Source organism: Falco naumanni, chromosome 1 (genome assembly GCF_017639655.2).
Source record: "Falco naumanni isolate bFalNau1 chromosome 1, bFalNau1.pat, whole genome shotgun sequence".
NCBI classification, from domain to species: Eukaryota; Metazoa; Chordata; class Aves; order Falconiformes; family Falconidae; genus Falco; species Falco naumanni.
Genome location: NC_054054.1, coordinates 70,268,024 through 70,289,507, shown reverse-complemented (window position 1 = coordinate 70,289,507; position 21,484 = coordinate 70,268,024). Strand labels below are relative to the sequence as shown.

Sequence of the window (21,484 nt, the reverse complement as noted above, 5' to 3'; positions counted from 1 at the left end):
TGGTCTAGTCACCATGTCTTTACAGCATCACATGTAGTGGGCAGGTAAAATTAAAGTAGTTGCTACAGGAAGGAGAACTAAAGATAGTAGAAGAGCAAATTTGTTTCTGAAGTCAGATTTGGAAATAAAATGCCAGATGATAGAGAAATAATAAGAAGCCCCTAGCAGAGAGCAGAGGAACAGCTCTTTTACAGTAGCCGTGGGACTGCGTGAACAGCACAGGAGAGCTGAAGGAGGGAAAGTGCCATGGTACTGCCTGTGGCAACATCCAGAACCAATAAAATAAACCTTTGAGGATGAGTTTGGTTTTAGAAATGGTATTTTTGTCCGTTCTTAAGATATCTTTTGGTTTTGAGTGCTCTGAGTCTCAATTTCAAAATTACTCTATGCCCCAAATGGCAACAAACTTATTTTCGTCTTTCTGATGAAAGTGTAGGTCTGAGTCTATTCAGGTATTTCTGAAGCAGCATAACAAACACACCGCGTGTCCTATGTGGATACTGTGTGTCAGTAGCAATATGCTAAACAGAAGAGTCCAGAAGTTGGCCAGCATCTCTTAAGGGAGAGCTTGGCCAGATTTCAAAACAAAGGCCATGACTTTGAAATGAAGTCTCAAGGGAACAAGAGGAATCGAGCTCTGTTGGAGAGGGGTGATGGGATTCACAACCTGACATCTTCCTGAGGACGTTTTGCAAGTACGGCTGCTCTGGCTGGTGGTGAAGGACCTGGCTCTGGAGAAGAGCACAGGAAAGGCCGTTGCATTAACCCAGAAGTGGTGAAGCGCCTTGCTACGCAGAGTCACTCGTGTCCAGAAACAGGTTTTTCCTTTGGAGTGACGTCTCTGGCCACTGCTGCAAATCCTGTGGCTGTTAGTCACTGGGCCCGAGTCCTTAGTCATTCTTCTGTTCAAAAACGAAGAAAAGAAAAACCCACAGATCTGGGGAAACCCCCAAGGGAAAATCTGCTTTGGTGGTAGAGAGGCCTGTGGAAATTCTGAAGGAAGGTTTTGACAGTAAGTGGTGTTCGTGTGCTGCATAATTCGAAATGAAAAAAAAAAAAACCCAAAAAAAACAAAAACCAAAACAGCAAAGAATCTGGGGATTTCAACAAGTTCTGAGACAATTATTTTGTGCTACAAAATCTGTATTTATTATGCTAGTAGTTAAGTTATGCTCAGGACCAGCAGCAGCCATCCTGAGTCTGCTTTTGTGTTTGAAGGGTTAAACGCAGTTACCTTCTGACTAGCTTTTTTTAATGTTGGGATTCTTTTTAGGTGCTGAAATTCAGTGCTGAAATCATGATCTCTAACAGTCAAGTGTTAATATCAGTTAAATTCGATCAGACGTACAGTAAAACCATAAAATTTTTGTAATAAATTCGAAAATAGTGTGAATTTTTCATCTGTCTTTTGTTTGTTTCAGCGTCCTTCATTTAGCAATTATCCATCTTCGCAGTGAGCTGGTGAAAAACCTCTTGGAAGTGATGCCTGATTTGAATTATAATGACATCATTAACATGAGAAACGACCTTTATCAGGTGTGCAGTTGTGGTGGTATAAGTGTTGTTGATTGTTCAGCCAGTAAAAAAGAAATTGCACAACTTACAGGCTGTCTTATTTTTCTTCTATTCTTTGGAATGAACCAGATCAGACTCGTGCAAACAATTTTAGAAACACAATGACATACTGTAAGGTGGTGGAGGAGCATGAGCAGGTTTTCACTGCTTTAGTTCGTAACTCCCCTTGATGTTAATAGAAATGTCTCCATGGGTTAATCGTAGAACAGGCCAAAAATACAAAATTCTTCAGTTCATGTTTTCATTGCTTGGCTTCTCTGTTACTAAACCAGCAGTATGGATTACAGTGTGCCAACTCTGGGCTTTTCTGATCTTTCTAATATAGGGTAACTCAGGATCGTGAGGCAATTGCTGTGTCATCAGTTATCTATAGGCTTGTGGGAGCTATAACAAACTGCCCTTCCTATAGCCCAGATGGTATTTGTGCCCATCGCATGAGCACCAAGATTTCCCTTTCGTGTCTAGAGTCACATTGTAGCAAAAAACCAACCCAAACCAAAACAACAAAGCAAACCATCTCCATGTCTTTTACCTAGTAGGAAAACAACTGCCAGCCACAATTCTGTCCCTTCAACTTCATGTATGACAGAGTCTGAGCTTTTTTAAGAAGAGCTGTCCAAACCTGCCCAGAAAAGAATCTGGTTTCAACTGTGTGGACCATTCACAGTTGTCCCAAAGATTACCAGCTGGACGTTACACAGCAACACTTCGACATTTGTGTCATTTCTTTGGCCATGAATAGTAAAAGCAGGTTTTTATTCTACACTGATAGTCCCAGAGGGTTTATTTTGACTTTTTTGTTCTCCTTCACAGTTCAGTTTTATGTTCATGTAAAGCAAGTTTGAAATGTGGAGGCTGATGAAAGCAAGCAGAAGGTTCTGAATTGAAATCTGTGCCCTGTGTTTAACAGAAACAGGAAGCAAAGCTGTGCTCCACACAGGAAAAATCTCTTAACTACAGGACCTCTACAGCTATTCCTGCCTTCTACTTACACCTTAAGCCATGGTTGGAAGGGAATGTAGGCTCGGGCTGGAATTTTCTTTCTGTATGGATATTCTGAAAGCTGAACCTTACAGATTCAGTAATTGCAAATATGTTGACAAATGTATTGACAAGCTCAAGCTTATCAATGAAGAGCTGGAATTTGTCTTTATCTGTATATCACCAGAGGACTACAAAAAAATGATACGGAGATGGAATCTTGTCTAATTTATAGGTTATTTTAGTGTTGGAAATACGATTTCTCAAACCTTATTGGAATACTTACTGTTTAAATACATACATTCCCGAGTATGTTCTGCACGATGCTCCTCACTGGCAAGACTGTAATACTTGAAACCTCTTGGCCTGAGAGCCTCCCAGTGCAGCACAAAATGTAGCTTTGCACAAAATGCAGAATGTTCAGCTACAGTCCCCTAGCTAGACACTTGCTGCAGAAATGCGCAGTTGTTCTGTACTTCGACAAATGCACAGCAGAGCAGGATCTCCTTCTTTTCTGTACAGTCCATTTGAGGGCTAAGGAAATCCTAAGCCCATGGCTGCAAACCTCGTATTCAGGAGCAAAATTAGAGTATAGTTCAGTGCCAAACGCGGATTTGCATTGGCCCTGGAAAGTGCACGTATTCCCTCTGTGGTGTGAACTTGGCTATGGGGCAGCTGGAAGCAGAGTTACAGTGTCTGGGGGGGGCACAGGGATTACCTCATTTCCAAGTCACTTGCACTGCAAGGCTCAAATAGCCAGGTCAGTGCCCTGGCTTATAGAGCAGGCAACTTCTTTGTTCCTACCAAAGTCCAACTGCTGACAGTGGCAAGGCAGCTTTTATTTCCAGCAAGTAGAAACCCTATTTGTGGTGTGCAGTAGGAAAAAATGTACACATAAGCAAGCTTTTAACTTCTGTTTGCTTTGGAGTAGAGTAACGTCTCACACTAGCAGCTTTTAGGGGTTTAAGAGATTTCTGTAGAAGCAACGTGGCTGTTGCTTTAGCTTCTCATGGCTTGTTTCTGTCACTTCTAGACCCCCTTGCACCTGGCAGTAATCACAAAGCAGGCGGAGGTGGTGGAGGACTTGCTGAAAGCTGGAGCAGATGTCAGCCTTCTGGATCGCCATGGCAATTCTGTCTTACATTTAGCTGCTAGTGAAGGAGATGACAAGATTTTGAGTCTGCTCCTCAAGCATAAGAAGGTATCTCCAATGGTCGACCTTTCCAACGGTGAAGGTATGGAAAGATAAAGGCTGTATTTTACACTTACCTCCTGGACAAGCACACCTCAATTCCTGCCAACAGTGTTTCTACACAGGTAGATACAGACCTTGGAAATAGCATCTTTCCACATTTTGCATATGCTATCCTTGGCTTTTATAGGCCTGCAGTCGCAGATGAGAGAACACAGACATGCAGGTTTTCTGGTTATACAGGATATAAAAGATTGCTAACAGCCATGTAACACAGTATAGATTTGAATTTTTGTTACTGTATATTCTCTTTAGTCTCACAAAATTTCACTGTGTTCCTCCTGAGATATTAGGTATGCAACCGCTCTTCTTTAAAAAAATCCCCCTAGAAGAAAACATTTCCTCCTTGTCTCTAACGAGTGAAATCCCCTCAAAAATAATTTCTGGACCAGTATCAAGTTTCTTATCTGGTACTTCAAGACCATACAGAATTAGACCCTATAAAATTACTACAAAGGCACAATTTTCCCATTTTTCAGTGGCACAGGTCATTTGAATTTAGTACTCCTGCTCTAGTAGGTTGTAAAATGTCTTAACCTAAAAATGTGATTATGGGATTCAAAACCCTGTGTGAAGTTCCTCGGGGGTGGGGGAGTAGGGGTGGTGGTGTTTGGTTGGTTTGGGGTTGGTGTTTGCTTGTTTGTTCATTTTTGAACTACAAGGCTTTATTAATCTCTTTCTGAGCTGGTGCAGGTAATCGTGGGGTGATAGGGCAGTGTGACCTTACAGCGGGAGGATAATACTAAAATATACCTATTACTCCCCAGACTTCCTAGAAGAGCTGTTCAGTAGCAGATGGGGCCATAGCAGGGTACCTACTTGTTTAGTACCAAGATGCAGATTTTCTTCTTAAGGTTATTCTCCTTTGAGGCAAAGGGATGCTCTAGTGACCTCTTCAGTTCCTGACCTCTGTTCCACCTTGTAATCTACTGATTTTTATTTTTTTCCCATGCATGGCTTTGATTTGCCATCAGTAACACAACTAGTTCCAATTTATGCACAAAGAACATTAACAGTGCCTTCTCCTCAGATAACTACAACTCTCACTCATTTTTCAATTCTCATAGATGCAGCCAGTTCAAAATTCATTGACATTTCTGTATTTTCAAATATTAATGCACGTGATGGATGGGTTTTGTTTTGTGTAGGTCTCAGCGCAATTCACATGGTGGTGATGGCAAATAGCATGTCCTGCCTTAAGCAGCTGATTGCTGCCGGAGTTAATGTCAATGCTCAGGAACAAAAATCTGGACGAACTGCATTGCATTTAGCTGTTGAACAAGAGAACATCCCTTTGGCAGGCTGCCTTTTGCTTGAGGTAAGGGCAGAATTCCTTTCTCCCAGGTCTTTTCATGTTTAAAAACTTTTGAAAATCTTTAAGTGCTTCAGGGGAACAGAAGTTTTTTTCCTGTTTGACTTGATTACTTAAATCAGGATAATGGCAAAATTATTGCTGATGTTACTCATTATTACTTGTTCAGCACTGCTGGAAACCTTTTTCCTGATTTGAGGGATTTAGAGTTTGTGACCCTGACCTGACTGCATATGCCATGTTACCGTGGCAGCCCATGAAACTACTCACGAACAACTTAAATGACTTAATCTGTGTGAGTGGAATGCGTATACAGATGTGCATAGAGAGATAGTTACGTGTATCTATAAATATGTCTTGTCTCTTTAACACCTTGATCCTAGTGTGCTGAATTCTGCACACCCACAGCTGGCCGCAGTAGCTTTCCTTGGTATCCGTGCCACCAGCCCTACCGGCTCTCCCGCAGCGCAGCAGGAAGGCAGGTTTCTGTGCACACCGGGTCAGGCTCCAAACGCCGCAGGCAATCAGATGGCAGCACTACACGGGCCGCAAAGTGGCTTTTATCTACCTGACCTCTTTGGGTTTACGCACCATGCCTCCCGCTGTAACACTGGAGCACACAGCCACCATCTGTTCCTGCATGCAGACAGTTGTAGTTACTTTCTAATTCCTTCTCTTCAGACAGTGATTAGAGAGAGTTTTAATGGAAACAGGCATGGAGTGGTGCACATTTGCACCGTAGCAGTGTTTACGCTGACATGAGTCTCTGCGGCTGTATTGTGTAGATGAGTAGCACTTTTCTTTTTGTTGTTCAATAAAAACATAGGGTGACGCAGATGTGGACAGCACTACATACGATGGGACAACTCCTCTTCACATAGCAGCTGGAAGGGGCTCTACAAAATTGGCAGCCGTTCTCAAAGCAGCAGGTATGAAAATAGGTATTTGCTGGAGATTTTTCTTTCGTAGTGACAATTCAGGTTAGAAGGCTGCAAGCAGAAAAGAATGTGCCAGTGAACTTGTTTAATAAGGTGAATAAATCCGATGTTAGAAGCATGAAGGTTTGTTTCTCCTCAGCAAAGCCCTGCTTTCAGGTGCTGTAGTACTCTTCAGCACCATCTAACGGCTAAAAAAACAAATTATGTACGTCAAGAAAAAAATCTTCAGCAGCCTTGGAAGTTTTTGGAGTGTTTCTTTTGTAGTCTTACAGCTGAACAAGCAAGAAAAGACCTTGTTACATAGTTGGGATGAGTGTTGAAATGCTTTAAAAAAAAAAAAGTCACTGAAACATAAGCTTCTTGCTGTCTCCTATTTTATATCACTGTGAGTTAGTTTTGAACATTTATCAGAACATTTTCTCAATTGTATTTGGACCTGATTTTTCTCCTTTAAAACAGAAATCCAAGCTTCCCCTTGCTTCATCTTTTAATAATATCCACATTTTCTCTGACACTATAAATAGAGGCACTGCATCGTTCCTTCATCACATACATGCTATGCTCTAGTTCAGCCAAGAATGGGACTGGAAGTCAGTGGATGCAATCATAGCTCGCTTTTTGGGCCCTAACACTCTGCTTGTCACTTTTCCCTTCTATCATGAGAGTATAATTAAAAGGAGATGTGACAGCATTTAACTTTAGTTGATAAAGTTATTTGCTGACTTAATATAAAATGTGATTCAGCTCAAGTAGCTAAATGAGCAGATTTACCTTTCAGAACTGAGAACACATATTTCAAATATTGTTGAAAAGCAACTTGAAGCCTTTTCTTGGGAACTTATCGGCACACTTTTTTCCAGGTGCAAATCCTCATGTTGAGAACTTTGAGCCATTGTTTGATCTAGACGATGTGAAAGATGATGATGATGAAGGGATTGTGCCTGGAACGACACCACTGGATATGGCAGCCAACTGTGAGGTTTGTGGTCTGGTTTTTTGCTTTTGCTTTTTTAATAATAAATGATAGTTCAGCGCTCTCAGCTAGCTCCTTTCACTACAGCCACAATTATTTCAGCGGTGACAAGCTACTAATTTGCTATCAAAAATTAAACTAATTCAGCTACAGCCCCCACCCCGTGAAACAGCATTGGAAGAAAGTTCCACTTTAGTAAACTACTCCTGCTGAACAGGAGCAGGCATTTCTTGAAATAGTTGCACTACAGTCTTCAATACGGAGAAGTATTTAGCTGGCTGGGCACCTTGTGTTTGAAGGGCCGTGTTCAGAGACACTCTCTAGCGGGTTTCCCTGCTGCGTGTTCTTCAGAATTGCAGACTGTGTGCATAGGGAAAACACAGTCTTGTGTCCTACCCAGACAGTGATTAGGCTGCACGGCCAGTGCTTTAGTAGCCAATTATGTGCAGTTGGTTTGGTGTAAGGTACACAAGTCAGCACCTCTCATCACGTGGAGCTGGGGAGTGGTACTAGCCTTAGGTGAAAATCTAACCCAGGCTCTTGTTTTAAATTACTAGTTGCAGGCAGGCAGAAACTAACTCCTCACTTAGTACCACTTACTGCAGACTTCCTCTGTGTCTTGAAAACAGTTGCCAGATGACATAGCTAAAGGGCAAGGGAGATTAACTTCTCAAGATCTGTCCCTCAAGCTTTGCACAGGTCTTCTACAGATCTTTAGTCATACAGACAAAAAATCCCTGGGACAGAAAAAATTGCTCATTTACAGATGGAATGAGGCCTTTATACAATACTACTGAGTCTTGTCAAGATTAACAGATACTAACAAGGTTTCTGCTAAATACTAACTTTAATGTATTCTCTTAGGTGTATGACATATTAAAGGGCAAACCCTACGAGTCAGCAGTGGCTTCAGAGGACTTACTGACACAAGGTAACATCTATAAAGAAGACTTGACAATATCCCTCTAGTAACTTGAGTACTGAAAGTGTGCTTGCAGAAAGCAGTGCCCTGCATAGCTTGTAACTGAAATGGGGAGGGAGGAGAAGTACCCTCCCGCCCACTCATTCACAGAATGAACGTGATTCTCTTAAGAGGCAGGGCACAAAGGAGTACATTTTCAGTATTACAGTAAGCACTGGGATTGATGGACACTAAAATACTGTTTAATTTGGCTTTGGTTTTGCTTATACAACTTGCGCAGCAGTTCATTTCTAAATAATAAACTAACATATTTCTCTGTTTCCCAGGACATTTGAGAGATCTGAATGAAAGTTCCAAGATGCAGCTTTACAAACTATTGGAATTGCCCGATCCAAACAGAAACTGGTCTACTCTAGCACAGAAACTGGGTCTTGGCATACTTAATAATGCCTTCAGGTTGAGCCCTTCCCCATCGAAAACTCTGCTAGATAACTATGAGGTAATGTAGCTGTAACGAGTTCTGAAGAACACTCAGACATGTAGAGGATGTTGTCCTCCTGCACAGTGAGACAGTACAGCCCTTCGGTTTTAGCCAGCCTGTATGATGTCTTCTGGTGTCTTCTCTCTTAGGTTTCTGGTGGTACAGTTCAAGAGTTGATCACTGCTTTGAGACAGATGGATCACACAGAAGCCATTGAAATAATTCAGAAAGCACTATCCATCCCACAAAGCCCATCTCACCTGGAGGACAATACAGCAAAAGCTCTTCAGTCATCATCACCACCCACATTTACAAACGGAGAGACAGGTAAAATGGACAGCAAAACATCAAAAGCTTTATTTAAAATGTTTTTTCAATTCTTCCCCTCCCCTGCTCCTACCTTGGACTGCTAATAGATTGCATAGCTTCTTACACACTATGCCTGAGCTGCTTACCTGCTTCATAAATACTTCACTGCAGCACAACTTTTTCATCATAGACGTTTGCTAGGCCTAGAAGAGAGGGGAATGCATTATGGTATTGATTATACTGCCTCCCTTTTCTAAAACCAGACATCTGCCACTGAGGGTGACTCCTTGGATGTACTGGGGATGAGTTTCAAAAGATAACCTAGGCAGTGACCTCCCAGGCTGTACAAAGTGCCATTACCTTTTGCCATTTCTTTTCCCTCTCATATCTTGCTAAACAAAAATGTTTTGTGTTTGTGAACTATTCTGTAAGACCTTGATACTAGATTTCTCCTTCCACAATGTGTGGCACTCTGAAATGGCCCAGTGCTCTGTAGGCCGAGAAGCTGGGGATGGTTTAGCTTACAAGGGACCTCCAGCAGTCATGCTGTCCACCTCAGACCAGGGGCAATATAACGTTACATGAGGTTGCCCATGTTCAGTTGAGTTTTGAGCATATTCAGCAGCGGAGGTCCTATGGGGGTTTTGGGAAGGGAACTTTACTCACAGAAAAACAGAGGTGGTGAGGAGGCAGTAAATCATCAGGGATGTCCAGTCACTGCCTGGCCATGTTAAGTAACAAAAGCCCTTGTTTTTTCCTGATGCTCTGTTTAAACACCAGTAATGCTGCCAGCACCCTAATGTGGAAATTTACACCCTATATGAAAATACCGTAGATAGATCTGGAAAGAAATACCACAGAAAATCCATCCTGGTCTAACATGGCCAGTTTACTCTCTGTAACAGCTGAACAGTCACAGCTATCCAAATGTGTGCTTGTACACATATTGCCTCTTTACATTAGATTAATCTTGAAGGGCAAGAGGGGTTCTGCTGCTTCGCAGCATGAATGGACTGCATCCAGTCATTTCTTTTAAGATAGTTATTTATAAAAATAATACTGAACTCTAATATGCTGACCACTGTTCCTAGTCGCACTGAGTTCACATCATACCTTTAACTCGGATACAGTTCTCTTGCAGTCATGCACTCCTTTTGTGGCTCTTGCACAGATGACAGCTGCTGCTGACTTCTTCATATTTCAGGCTCACCTACTAGATGAAAATTGAGGATTTTTCTCAAAAACAAATGTGTAAGTGAAATAACACGAGAAAGTTTTAGGAGACTCACCCTGGAGCGAATACTTGCGCAGAGACTATGACTCTGAGAACCAGAGAACCTTTTGCCCGGCTACTACCACACTCGGGCCGAGTCCTGACTAGTGCAGTGGCAGCGTTAGTGTCAGCAGCCCACCAGGCTTCTCCATCCCATCCAGGCTCCAACTGCAGTCAGTCTCTGCCAGCTGTGCATCAGATCACATGCTTTAGTCAACTGAAAACATCCAGCGCAGCTTTTCCTGTTATAATATCTAAAGTTAAGGTTATTTTCTTATAGAAGAGCTTTAACCCTATATTGGTTTTCATTCCTGAGGCTTTTCTGAAAGCAACATTACTGAATATATTTCCCTTTTCTTTCTCCCCCAGACGAGCTTTATAATAGCAAATTTCAAGACAACGAAAGCATGTGTGACAGTGGCGTGGAGACCTCCTTCCGCAAACTGAGCTTCACTTACTCAGACTCTCTGAACAGCAAGTCATCAGTAACACTTAGCAAAATGATCCTGGGCTGCGGACATGAAAGTTCAGTGCAAAGCAATTATATAGCCAACTAGTAATATTCAGTTAGCAATATGCAGTTACAGGAACAAATATGACTTTTTAAATTACATCGATGTTATCCTGGCCAGAGGGAAGTGAATTCACAAACAGAAGCGCACTGGAGGAACCACCTACAAACCTGACCCAATGGCAACTTCAGCATGCGGCTCCTTAGCCATTGCTTCCTTCTTCAAGTACATTTAATTTTATTAATTTACAAGCCATATACAGTAACCAGGGCTCTACTACCGCATTAATACACAGGACTGGACACTGTGAATGACTGACTGACTGGGCCTTTCTGGTTTATGAGGATTTTCTTTTATAGATGAAAATCACTCCTTGTAAATGCGTAATACCAACTCACTTAACAAAAAGAGGTAAGGCGCACAGAGCAATCAAAGGATACAGTTTCTAGCTGCTCTCTTCATAATTCTTGCAGCACAGTTGCATGAAAAAGTTCATAAAATAGCTGGCAAAGAAAAATCATTACTTTAATCACAACTTGGAGAGAAAAGAGAATCCTAAAAAAAAAAAAATCTTTTATATTTCCAATACTGTATTTAAACTTAACTTTGGTGCCTCTTATTCAAAAACGTTTTCAAGTCTGGCATTTTCCTATCTGTAAATAGTTTTTTTTATATCTGTTCCTTTAAAAAAAAAAGTGCTTTTTAAATGCTTATTTTTATTTTACTTTTATAATAAAAACCTAAAATTAAGTATCTTGTCTACACTTGTTGTAATTTTTACATATCTTTCAAGTAGAGTAATTGAAGATTTATCATTTCAGTTTTAGGCACTGATACAAGATCATACAGATTTCCAAGTACTAAAATAAATAAAGGGTTGCAAGCCACCTATCTTAAAGCTTAAGTATCTTTCATGGTGAGAGACCAGGAGCATCAAGACTGCTGAGCAGCTGTGCTTTGGAACTAAAGCCTCTGAGTCATGGTCTCTTTTAGTTCTTATAATTACAGCAGCAGAGGAGCATTTCCACTGAAACCAACTGTTTAAGTGTCTCAGCAAAACCTTGATGAGACAGTGCTTCTTTGGGCTATCTAGAAACTCCGCTAATAACTGTGTTCCTGAGCAGTATTTCTTCTTGTTTCATGTTAATTCTGAGACAGTGAGTGTAACTGTTGGCCCTACTAAGAATGCAGAACAGTCACCAGATTTCATGATGAAAAAGTAGAGACCAGGGTGGTACCACACTCACTCACTTGCACCCAGTTTTCTTGGCACAAAGACGGAGACTGACAGTGGTGGCCTTGGCTCAGCTCAGTCTTCAGTAACCCAAGTGTCGCTCCTGAGAAAATGAATCAAGGTAAACCTTAAGAATTGTTACGTTTAGAGCGGTAGTTGTAATGAATTAAACCATGAGTAATGAAAAAAAGCTTGTGAAATAATTTTATAGCCAGCTGAATTACTGAGTATGTTAATTACTTCCAGAGAAACAACATGCATAATAGTTGGAAATGCCATTCGTTCAGTTACTGTATGTGTAACCTACAGATGCAGTGTTGAAGGCATATGGATATTTGTTCAATTACTGTACTTGTTCAGTGTTCTTTTTGCGTTCCAGCTGCAAGAGAAACAGGCAAAGGTTCTCATATTCTGGAGGTGGAGGAGCTTTTTGAGCCCCAGCACAGCTGTTGTCCAAGTCTAACACCTGCTGCTGCCACAGAATTTCCAACACAACTCGGGGGGCTGGCAGAGACTTTTTGTTGAGGTTTCTACAGTCCTGCAGGGTCACCAGGGCATCCTGGCTGTTGATTCTTACCTTTTAGTCTTATTTCTGACCAGTTCTGCTTTTAAACCACCAGAAGACATCTGAGTCCGTACTTCATGACCAAATGCTGCATAATAGCTATTCATCAGGTTAGTGAACAGCAGGACATCTCCCCTAGTCCCTGTGTATTCAAGTGCTTTAAATGGCAGTCTGGCAGCTTCTTTCCTTGCAGCATTTCAGTCTATTTAACAAAAGAGGCTTTGGTCCTTTTTTCCCCTCCCTCTTTGTTTAGAAATAGAAAAATACTAATTTAAGAGTAGTCTCATTAATTCAAACAGAAACACTAAATTTTTACAGTTGAGTCACATAATAGGACAACTTTTTGCATCTGCATTAATCCTTAGCATCTTAAGTATATGTTGCAGGCACGTGAGACAGTTTGTCGGAACTAGACGAGAGTAGGAGGTAAAACACACTGGCTAGTGTAGGACACACTACAACATCTATCTAGTAGGAGACTCTGTCTTCTAGTATAGTTCTCATTTGGCAGAGCAAACCTGCTGGAGAGCCTGGTGTTCACCTTAAGCAGCTCAATTAAAAGAAAATGCTGAAACGCACAGCTTTACTCTTTCTGCTTTACATTTCTTCTTACTAGTAGGTGGCCATCCCATACAGGGCATGCTGATTCTTGTGCTGATGGCACCTGGGAGAAGGTCAGGCTCCCAGCAGGTATGGGGAAGAAGGCAGCATACAGAGGAACCAGGCTTAGCAAGAGGAAAGTCTAAGTGATGCAGACAAGTCTTAACAGAAACATTTAAAGCAGGTGTATTCTTCCTAACAGGTAACTGTCAAGATAGTTATATTTATGTGCCTCATCATCGTATCTGCTTACATCAGTCACAGATTTATCCTTGCACCTCCTTGCCCAGAAAGGAAGTGCTATTCCTGTTTCACAAGTGTGATGGAATAAACAACAAAAATAGTCCTGCAGGAACCCAGTAATTCACTGCCTGAGATCTCCTGTCTACACTCAGCTTACAGAGAGAAACTCATTTAACTGCTAAAGGGAGGGTAGTAATGGTGTAACTCAAGTCTTCTGTCTTCACGTTCAGCACAGTAAGTTAGCATGTGGGCCTCGCTACACCTTGTAGCACAGGGTGGTGTTCTCGTTCTATTCATATTACCTTTGAGGAAACAAAACTGAGAAGGGTAGTATTTGGTAAATTCTCAAAAGTCAGGAATAAGTTGGGGGTTTTTAAGATACATGCATGAACAGCAAGAATGGAGTTTCTGGAGTTGCATTTTCTCCATTAGAAGTTTTAAGAAAACTTCCCCACAAGGCTGTCAAGCTCTTACTTGTTCAGAGCAGGGCATCTCTGCGCTGCGGCTGGATGAACAGAAGTACTGACTGAGACCATGCCACAGTGAGCTCTTCCAGTGCACTGCATCGTACTGCAGGAAGCGTATTTCCATTAGCAATTAAAACACTAAGGCTGGAGGTATGGTCAAAAAGCATCAACCAACAACCTCAAACTGATCCTTAAAAGCTGATTTCCTGGGTTTGTCCTTCTGAATGCTAGTCGCGCTTCCTGTTGCTTTCACAGTGACTGCACAGATTTACCTGAAAACACCTGCAATACTCAAATGGATCAGTATTAAAGTAAGAAACGTTATCTAATTAAGTTTTGGGGTTTTTCCCCCTGCTTTGGACATCCTCAGTCAAGCTTAGTATTAAATTTTAATTACAGTAAGGATTGAAATCTGAAATAACTCTGAACTTAATCTGCACTTGCAGTAATTGGAACTTGCTACCTCACTTTGCTACTGAACTGCAGCAATAAACACGAGAAACTTGTGGAATGCAGCAAAAGTTGTGACGACAGAACACGACAGGGGTACTACATTTGATGTAAAAAGCATTATTCAGAAAATTAAACTACCCTTGATTTCAGATTGGCTGCCACAGCTGCAAGTTTCTGGTGTCATCTTGGGATGTATTTACAAATTTGGAAATCGATGTGTTAGTGGAAAGTTCTAGGCAGCATTCTGAGATCTCACAGAATCATAGAATGGTTTGGGTTGGAAGGGACCTTCAAGATCATTTTGTGGACTGCAGGAAGGGTAAGAATCTTACCTGCTGTCGTGGTTTAACCCCAGCTGCTTATTAAATACCATTCAGCGGCTCGCTTACTCCCCCTTCACCTGGAGGGATGGGGAGGAGAGTTGTAAAGGGATGTAAAACTTGAATGTTCAGATAAGAGCAATTTAATAATTGAAACGGATAAAAATGAAAGAACGGTAATAACAATGAAAATAACAGTTATAATGAAAAAAGGAAGAGAAAGAATAAAATCCAGAGGGAAAGGAAGAAAGAAACACATGGTGCACAATGCAACTGCTCACCACCCCCTGACCAGTGCCCAGCCAGTCCCTGAGCAACGATCTGCCCGCCCTGGGCAACCCCCCAGGTATATATATATACCAGGCATGACATCCCATGGTATGGATTACCCCTTTGGCTAGTTCGGGTCAGCGGCCCTGGCTATATCCCCTCCCAGTTCCTTGAGCCCCTCCAGCCTTTTCACTAGCAAGGCCTGAGGAACTGAAAAGTCTCACATCAAAGCCAAAACTCAGCACTGTACTAGCTCCTAATAGGATAATTAACTCCATCCCAGCTGAAACCAGGACACCTACACATGGTGGTGTATGAAGTGTCTTTTCTCCCTTTTCTGGGCAAGTGGAATGCTGTTTTTCCTACATTTAAGGAAAAAGGGCAACTCTGTTCCCTCCACCTAAGTGACAGGAACGGTGGTGCCGGTAAGTTAGTCAGGATGCAGTGGTCAATACTCACCCACCATCCACAGCTTTTGGCTCTTCTGGAGCACACAATCATGTCATACAATAGAGCCGTTCTAGAGTAACGGCCAAAGGCACAGTCTGAACCTTTGCTGGCTTCAAAAGATTCCTACAGCTACAAGCAAAAGACAGAACAAGTTAATTACCTAGGAATTGCTTTTCTGTATTCAGGGTTATGAAGCGGCGTGATGCCCTGCTTAGAGCAAGGCTGTAGTAGATACATTATTCAAAGCCTGCAGAGGTTTCCCCATGGACTTATTTAAAAGCAACTGCTACAGAAATTTTTCAGCCATCCATTTGCCCTTGCTATTTTCTCAATACCAAAGAGCACTAGCAGATCAGTGGACTTTATTATACACTGCAAGGGAAAACACTCATGACTCACTTAACATCAGTTAACCTGGGGCCTGCAGCAGCGCTTGCCAACATTTCAGCTGAGTCGGCGCACACATGTGCTCACGTGGGAGTAGCATCATGCTGTCTGGGCTAGCTAATACAATGAAGTTTGCCAGAAAGACAGGAGAATGACTAACGCCTCACTTCTCTTTCAGATGCGCAACCACCTCATCATCTTATCTTCAGCATCCCAGGCAAGAAACTCTACATTTGGCTCCAGTACAAACCAAAATCTGTGGCCAGAGCACTTCCAAATGGGTAGCAGATGGCTAGATACACAAGACACATCACTGTCCTAAACACTGGGCCTGCTCCTTCATAGAAGCTCCTCTGCTACCCTTGGCTCCTCAGCAGTGATCAGGCTGGGCAAAGTATCTACAGCTTCCTACCATCTTACCAGTACCATGGAACAACTCATAACAAGAGATGGTTTTCCACTCTCTTTCACAGCAAACCGCCGGAGGGCTGGCTTACACCAACTGTCTCGCTCCTTTACAGTTTTTCGGGAAGTGAGCTGAAGCTTCAGTCCTGGTATAGCACATGCTGGTTGGTAAGACAGAATCACAGGACCAGCATGCCAGAGTACTACCATCTAGCTTATTTACAACAGGCAAAGGAGGACTGCTGCAACACTCAAAGAGAGAGAAGCTGCAATGCCGGCAAAAGCCTGGCCATCAAAACATTTGCAAAGAGGTATCGGAGGCCAGCATTTAAGGTTTTGGTATTTCACCACCACAAAAAAGGATTGAAACTTTCAGCTCCTGCATCTGACAACAGCATGATTCCCCACCAGGCCACCAGCTTGACAGACCACTTTCATTCTTATTTAGAGCTCCTGTTCTGGATTACCAGCTCCCCACTGGGCCGTAGGGCCTGGATCGATCCACAGGCCACTGGTTCTAATACTCAAGGGTAGTATCCCTTCAGCCACAGCCATTCCCCTTGACAGAGTCAACCAGGTCCTCAGCCAGCCACAAAGTAAAAAGGCTATGCAAAGAAAGAGCAATCCCGAACCACTTTGCACTCAAAGCCCACCAAGAAATCTCAACATCAACTTCCAAAAGCAGACCCCCAAGAACAGGTCCTGGCAAGCAACCACACTCTCCACCTCTCTCCTGACTAGTCTTCAGGGTGGTGTTCCCCTCCACGCTGCAGTTTCCTTCACTGTAGTGGCCTAGACCAAAGACAACTGTTTTTGTTACAACGCACAGTAATAATCGAAACGGACATTTACAGGTCTTTACTAACTCCACTTCCTACACTTAGATGGCCTTTCCTCACTGCTGGCAGGGACACTATATAAGGTTCTGTATATTTCACTTAAGTTCTTTTGGTTTTCCACCCTAATTAAACTAAACTGGGGCTATCATTTTGCTGTCTTTTAACATCTGACTGGAAAGCAGAGTTATGTAAACCCAATACTTTGACTGGAACATGTCCTTAAACATTCAAACCACAAGCTCCTGGATGACTCAACTTACCCTTCAGAGGGTAAGAAAACTGCAATTCTGACAGCTGTAAAGGCTGGTCTGTAAGCTACAACACTGAACTGCCCTTCACTGAGACTAAGAAACTCCCTGGCCTGTTCCACTGCACCTGACACTGCTACAGGTTAGTAAAGTGGTCCCTGCTACCCATCTCCAAAACTAACAGAAGTAAAAGTACCGAAGAAAGACATGCCTCCAAGGCAGAAAAATTGTCCAGGCCCCAAGATATGCAAACAACAGGTTAACAATAAAGACTGGGAAAGGCACTTACTTAGAGAGGAACTCTAGATACATACACATGCTTCTTTCCTGGAAAAGATGTAGTAGAACTTGGAAAAGCTTCCAAGGAAGTGTTCCAGTAAACTGGAGCAAAATAAGTCTTCGTTGTGCAGCAGAAAGTAGCAAAGAAGTGCCCTCTAAAGCTCAGAATGGTCTCTGCAAGTCCTGACTGGGTTCAGAGCCAAATCCCTGCCATAGACCAGTTTTAGGACAATAAATTAGCCAATGCCATACATCTTTCTTCCAAAACCCGCTCTCAGATTCTGCTCTGGAAAGGCATTTGTCGTTGGCTCCTGCTAAGGGGAACTCTGCTGCTTCTGCCATTTGTGGAGAATAGCCCAGAGGGAGCCCAGAAGCAAAGGCCACCAGCACAAGCAAACCCAGTGATCCCTTGAACAAAACACTGAAATGCTGCACCCTTAAAGAATACTGATGAGGCCGGTTCCCCTCTACTGTTGCCACCAATAATATGACACTGAGGACAAGCACCACAACACTTACCAAATGCTTCCCCTAATGCTCCTGCTGCTGATCCCTAGTCAGATACAACTGGCAATGCAACACATGGCTCCAGATGGATGTGTTGATAGGAGTGATAGGTACTGTGAAGATCCCTTCACCCTTGCATTCCTACCTTTGACCTGATCTGACACAAAGAATGAACGACGTAACCAAGTGTAGCACAGCATGCAGTGGCAGAAGTACCAAGGGGAAATGGTAAACCGAAGTACATGTTACAACCACTGCTGCACGAGGGAGAAAAGAAACCAGCATCTATAAATACGTACCTACTACACCACCAGGAAACCAAAAGAAATTATTAAAGATATTAAAACAATAGAAGTGAACCTCCTCCATTAAATTCTATTTTGAACTCAAGTATTTGGCTTAAGCAGTTGCTCATCTTTCATAACAGCACCTAGTGCTGAATTAAAGCTTTCCAGTGAGAAAGAATGGACCCACTCTTTAGGGAGCTTTTGAGCTTCAAAAATAACAGACAATTAAAAAATTGTCTGAACCTTTTTATGCCAATCAGATAACTGTAGAAAGCAACGCTCTTCTGCGTATCAGTGCTAACAGGCATTAGTTGCATAGCCACTTCAATTACTGATCATGTACCACGTGATTTCTTTCATGATTTTGCTTGTGACAGGCTAAACAAGGTCACACATCGAAATTCATGGTTTATAGCTTCTAGCAATCCAAAAGCTCTTTTCTACACCTCTGAAACTTCATTCATATTCTGGGATGCACTACACAAATACCACTGACCTTCAGATAGTCCTCTTGATTGTAACAAATAATTCTGTAAAAGTTTTATTTATTTAACACTGTTAAGTGCCATTTTGTAATTCTAGCTAGATGTTGCTGGAAGAGATTTTTCTACATCGATGTAAGCGAAAAACATCAACCAACCTGCCCTTTTCCTAATACACTGCAGCAATATTTATTAATCATTACTTATTCCATATTTTCTCCCCATTTTTTCACCCTTACCTTATACTGGCTACTGCTACTTTGATTCCAGGACACTGAAAAAACTGAAGGATTTTTCTTGTATTGTCGGCCCAGGATGCCTCTTGGATAACTTTTAAATTCCTTTATCGATGTCTGCATTTTCTGTCAAGCTCTATTCATGACTGTAATTTTCCCTATTTATTTTGCATAACTTATAAACATTGGCACATACAAATACATCTTTTGCTTTCATGTTTTCTTTCAACTAGGACAAGTTTTGAATCAGAAAAGCCCTCCTATGCAACTGCAGTTAGTTGTTTTGGTGACCTAATAATGTATTTGTAAGCATTTTCCATTTATCATTTCCTTTTCATCTTTAAGTTTTTCCTCTTACTCAGGAGTATGTCAGTTTTGGTTAACACCCAATTCAAAAAAGCACGAGAAATCACTGAGCGATCAGTCAATAGGCTCATCTCTTTGCCCATTAAATTTATGATCACTGCAAGAAAACAACTCCCAGTTCCAGGTTCTCTAACTGACCAATTGAGCACACAGCTGCTCGCCGCACACACGCTCCAGCTGCACCACCAGCCAGCATCACCCACTTAGCACTTTTATGATGAAGATGGACACCACCCATAGAGCTTGTTCAAACACTTTCTATTCCAAAGTGCTGATACTGCTAGGTGCTTTCCGAGAAAATTAATACTTGCTTGGACTGTGAGAGGAGCCTTGTGGAACGCCAGCGAGATTCCATCCGCATTTCAAACCACATCTGACAGACAAGCCCAATGTTTAATGACCTGCCCACAGCATGGCTCGGTGGCCTGGATTTCCCAACAGCCAAACACTCAGGCTTTCAGCTCCACAGGATACCGCAGCCCCCCATGCTGAAAAAAGCTTATTTTCTTTGTCTCAAATGCCAAAATGAGACATTTCTATGGGAAACATAAACATTTTAAAAACAAATTACTCAGAAACAGAATAGAAGGTGAAGCACTATTCCTTTGTACAGACTAAGGAGTTCAGTGTGCCACCACTATATCATGAGTCAACACAGTCTTCTACAGGGAACCCACACACAATTATGCAAAAGTTAAGATGTTGAGTTTCTCCTTTGTTGGGAAGAGAGGAGGGTCAGCATGGAGCACAGGGCTACTCATGAGGAATGCCAGGAGGTAACAGAATGGCTGTGCAGCGATGTCTGAGAACAGCAGCTCCTGTTCTGTATCTACTACAGAAAAAGCAGTCAGTTGTAATTCTGTGGTCCTCTCACATGACTTTTTCTTCTCTGTGCTGCCTCTTTCTTCTTTGCACCCTTGGTCAACTCTTTCCCTCATTCCTTTTCCCACAGCCAGGCATATCTCATAGTATGCCACATGATACAGGATCCCACGCAGCAGCGAAAGGTTTCTGACTGAACCTGGGAATAGTCAAAGCTAGATGCAAAGGTTATTGCTCATGTTGCATGAAAAGAGAGAAGAAAATCTCGTACTCAATTCCCCTTTCGGAAGGGGGAACAGATCCGCCTGATGTCTGAGTAGACAGCGCAGGTTTCATGTCTATTTGGAAGCCTACCTTGCAGGAGGCAGGCAGGACACCTGACAGTGACAGCCACAGATCTGAAAGGGTAGGAGATTAGTGCGTGCCCAATTTGGGTGCAGCTAGATCAAACAACTCCAAGTTGGGGCTTATCTGTGGAGGTGGTCCCAGCTTCACTCTCTGCCCTTCCCCCTTGCCCCCAGCATACCTTGCTGTTACCGTAAGATGAATTTCCACTGACGGCATAGTGAATCTGGAAAAAATACCGATTTTTACAGCCATAGTCTGGAGACACATATTTGTGTTGCCTCTTAAGTTGGATTCAGAACTCCAATCTCACGTGAATTGGAGAACTCAGACTAGCTCTCTTACACTGACTGACTCTTCCCATTTTATACATGGGATATATTTTTCCTGTTAGCTGAGAAAGCCTCATTTTCAATACACCACATATATTATATGCAAGCTTTGCTGTTGGTATCTTTACATTGAATCAGCAGTTAAAATTCACACATGACAGGAACAGACAATATGTGGTCCAGTCAGCTCAAATTTTACATCACTTCAGCTGTAGTAAAATTCTTCTAATTTTTTTCCTCTTCCTGTTTCACTCCTTGTCTAGAAGGAAATGAAGTATCCTCAGACAACGTCCACCAGAGAGGTCAAGGTTAGTGACTTTTCTAGTTCTTCAACACTGGTAGGTTCCCAAGGATAAAACACAACCACTTTCTTCTTTTCAGTCATGAGGAAGCCATTATCACTAAATCTGCCTTTTATACTCCCTACATCCAGGGAAACAAAAGGAGCAATTGCAGTGGTCTGAAGAGCAAATATATAAATGTCATCTCGTTGGGATACAGAGGCCTGGAAGAGAGAGAGATAAATAAATAAATAAGAGAGAATATATGTGTTAAAGAAGAACCCAGTTATGGCCAAACTGGGAAAGACTTGCATGTCAGTAAGACAGACTGAACAACCACGTTCGATCAAAATTATTCTTTTCTTCTGGAAATCTCTTCTAGAACAAAAGGTCAAGGCAACAGGATTCATATGTAACAATCATACAAAATCTGCAAATATTATTATAGCCCTCCTACTGAATACTACAGATTGTGGAAAAATGCCATGAAATGTGATCATTCATATCCTATGAAAATAACCCAATAAATGGTAATCTG

The 21,484-nt window shown here is 42.1% G+C and overlaps 2 protein-coding genes and 1 long non-coding RNA gene across 5 annotated transcripts in view; 2 read left to right on the top strand and 1 right to left on the bottom strand.

Moving 5' to 3' along the window:
* The window catches only part of NFKB1 (nuclear factor kappa B subunit 1), a 59,572-nt gene extending 48,721 nt beyond the window's left edge, over positions 1–10,851 (top strand). Inside the window, exons 16-24 of one of the 2 annotated variants that reach the window (XM_040598597.1) lie at positions 1,422–1,536; positions 3,590–3,791; positions 4,957–5,126; positions 5,947–6,049; positions 6,919–7,037; positions 7,896–7,962; positions 8,280–8,452; positions 8,584–8,761; positions 10,386–10,851. In XM_040598597.1, coding sequence (XP_040454531.1) covers positions 1,422–1,536; positions 3,590–3,791; positions 4,957–5,126; positions 5,947–6,049; positions 6,919–7,037; positions 7,896–7,962; positions 8,280–8,452; positions 8,584–8,761; positions 10,386–10,573 — 1,315 coding nt within the window. In that variant the 3' untranslated portion in view covers positions 10,574–10,851. Of the gene's footprint in view, positions 1–1,421; positions 1,537–3,589; positions 3,792–4,956; positions 5,127–5,946; positions 6,050–6,918; positions 7,038–7,895; positions 7,963–8,279; positions 8,453–8,583; positions 8,764–10,385 lie in introns of both variants that reach the window. The other variant, XM_040598587.1, reaches the window with a different exon arrangement.
* A 1,010-nt stretch (positions 10,852–11,861) lies between these two features.
* On the top strand, positions 11,862–19,003 carry LOC121090280. The gene is made up of 2 exons (XR_005828513.1): positions 11,862–12,437; positions 15,696–19,003. It is a non-coding gene; the product is annotated as an uncharacterized LOC121090280 (long non-coding RNA).
* Positions 19,004–19,751: 748 nt separating this feature from the next.
* The window catches only part of MANBA (mannosidase beta), a 58,388-nt gene continuing 56,655 nt past the window's right edge, over positions 19,752–21,484 (bottom strand). For both annotated transcript variants that reach the window (XM_040598619.1, XM_040598611.1), the window contains exon 17: positions 19,752–21,170. In XM_040598619.1, the coding sequence (XP_040454553.1) occupies positions 20,946–21,170 (225 nt within the window). In that variant the 3' untranslated portion in view covers positions 19,752–20,945. The remainder of the gene's footprint in view (positions 21,171–21,484) is intronic.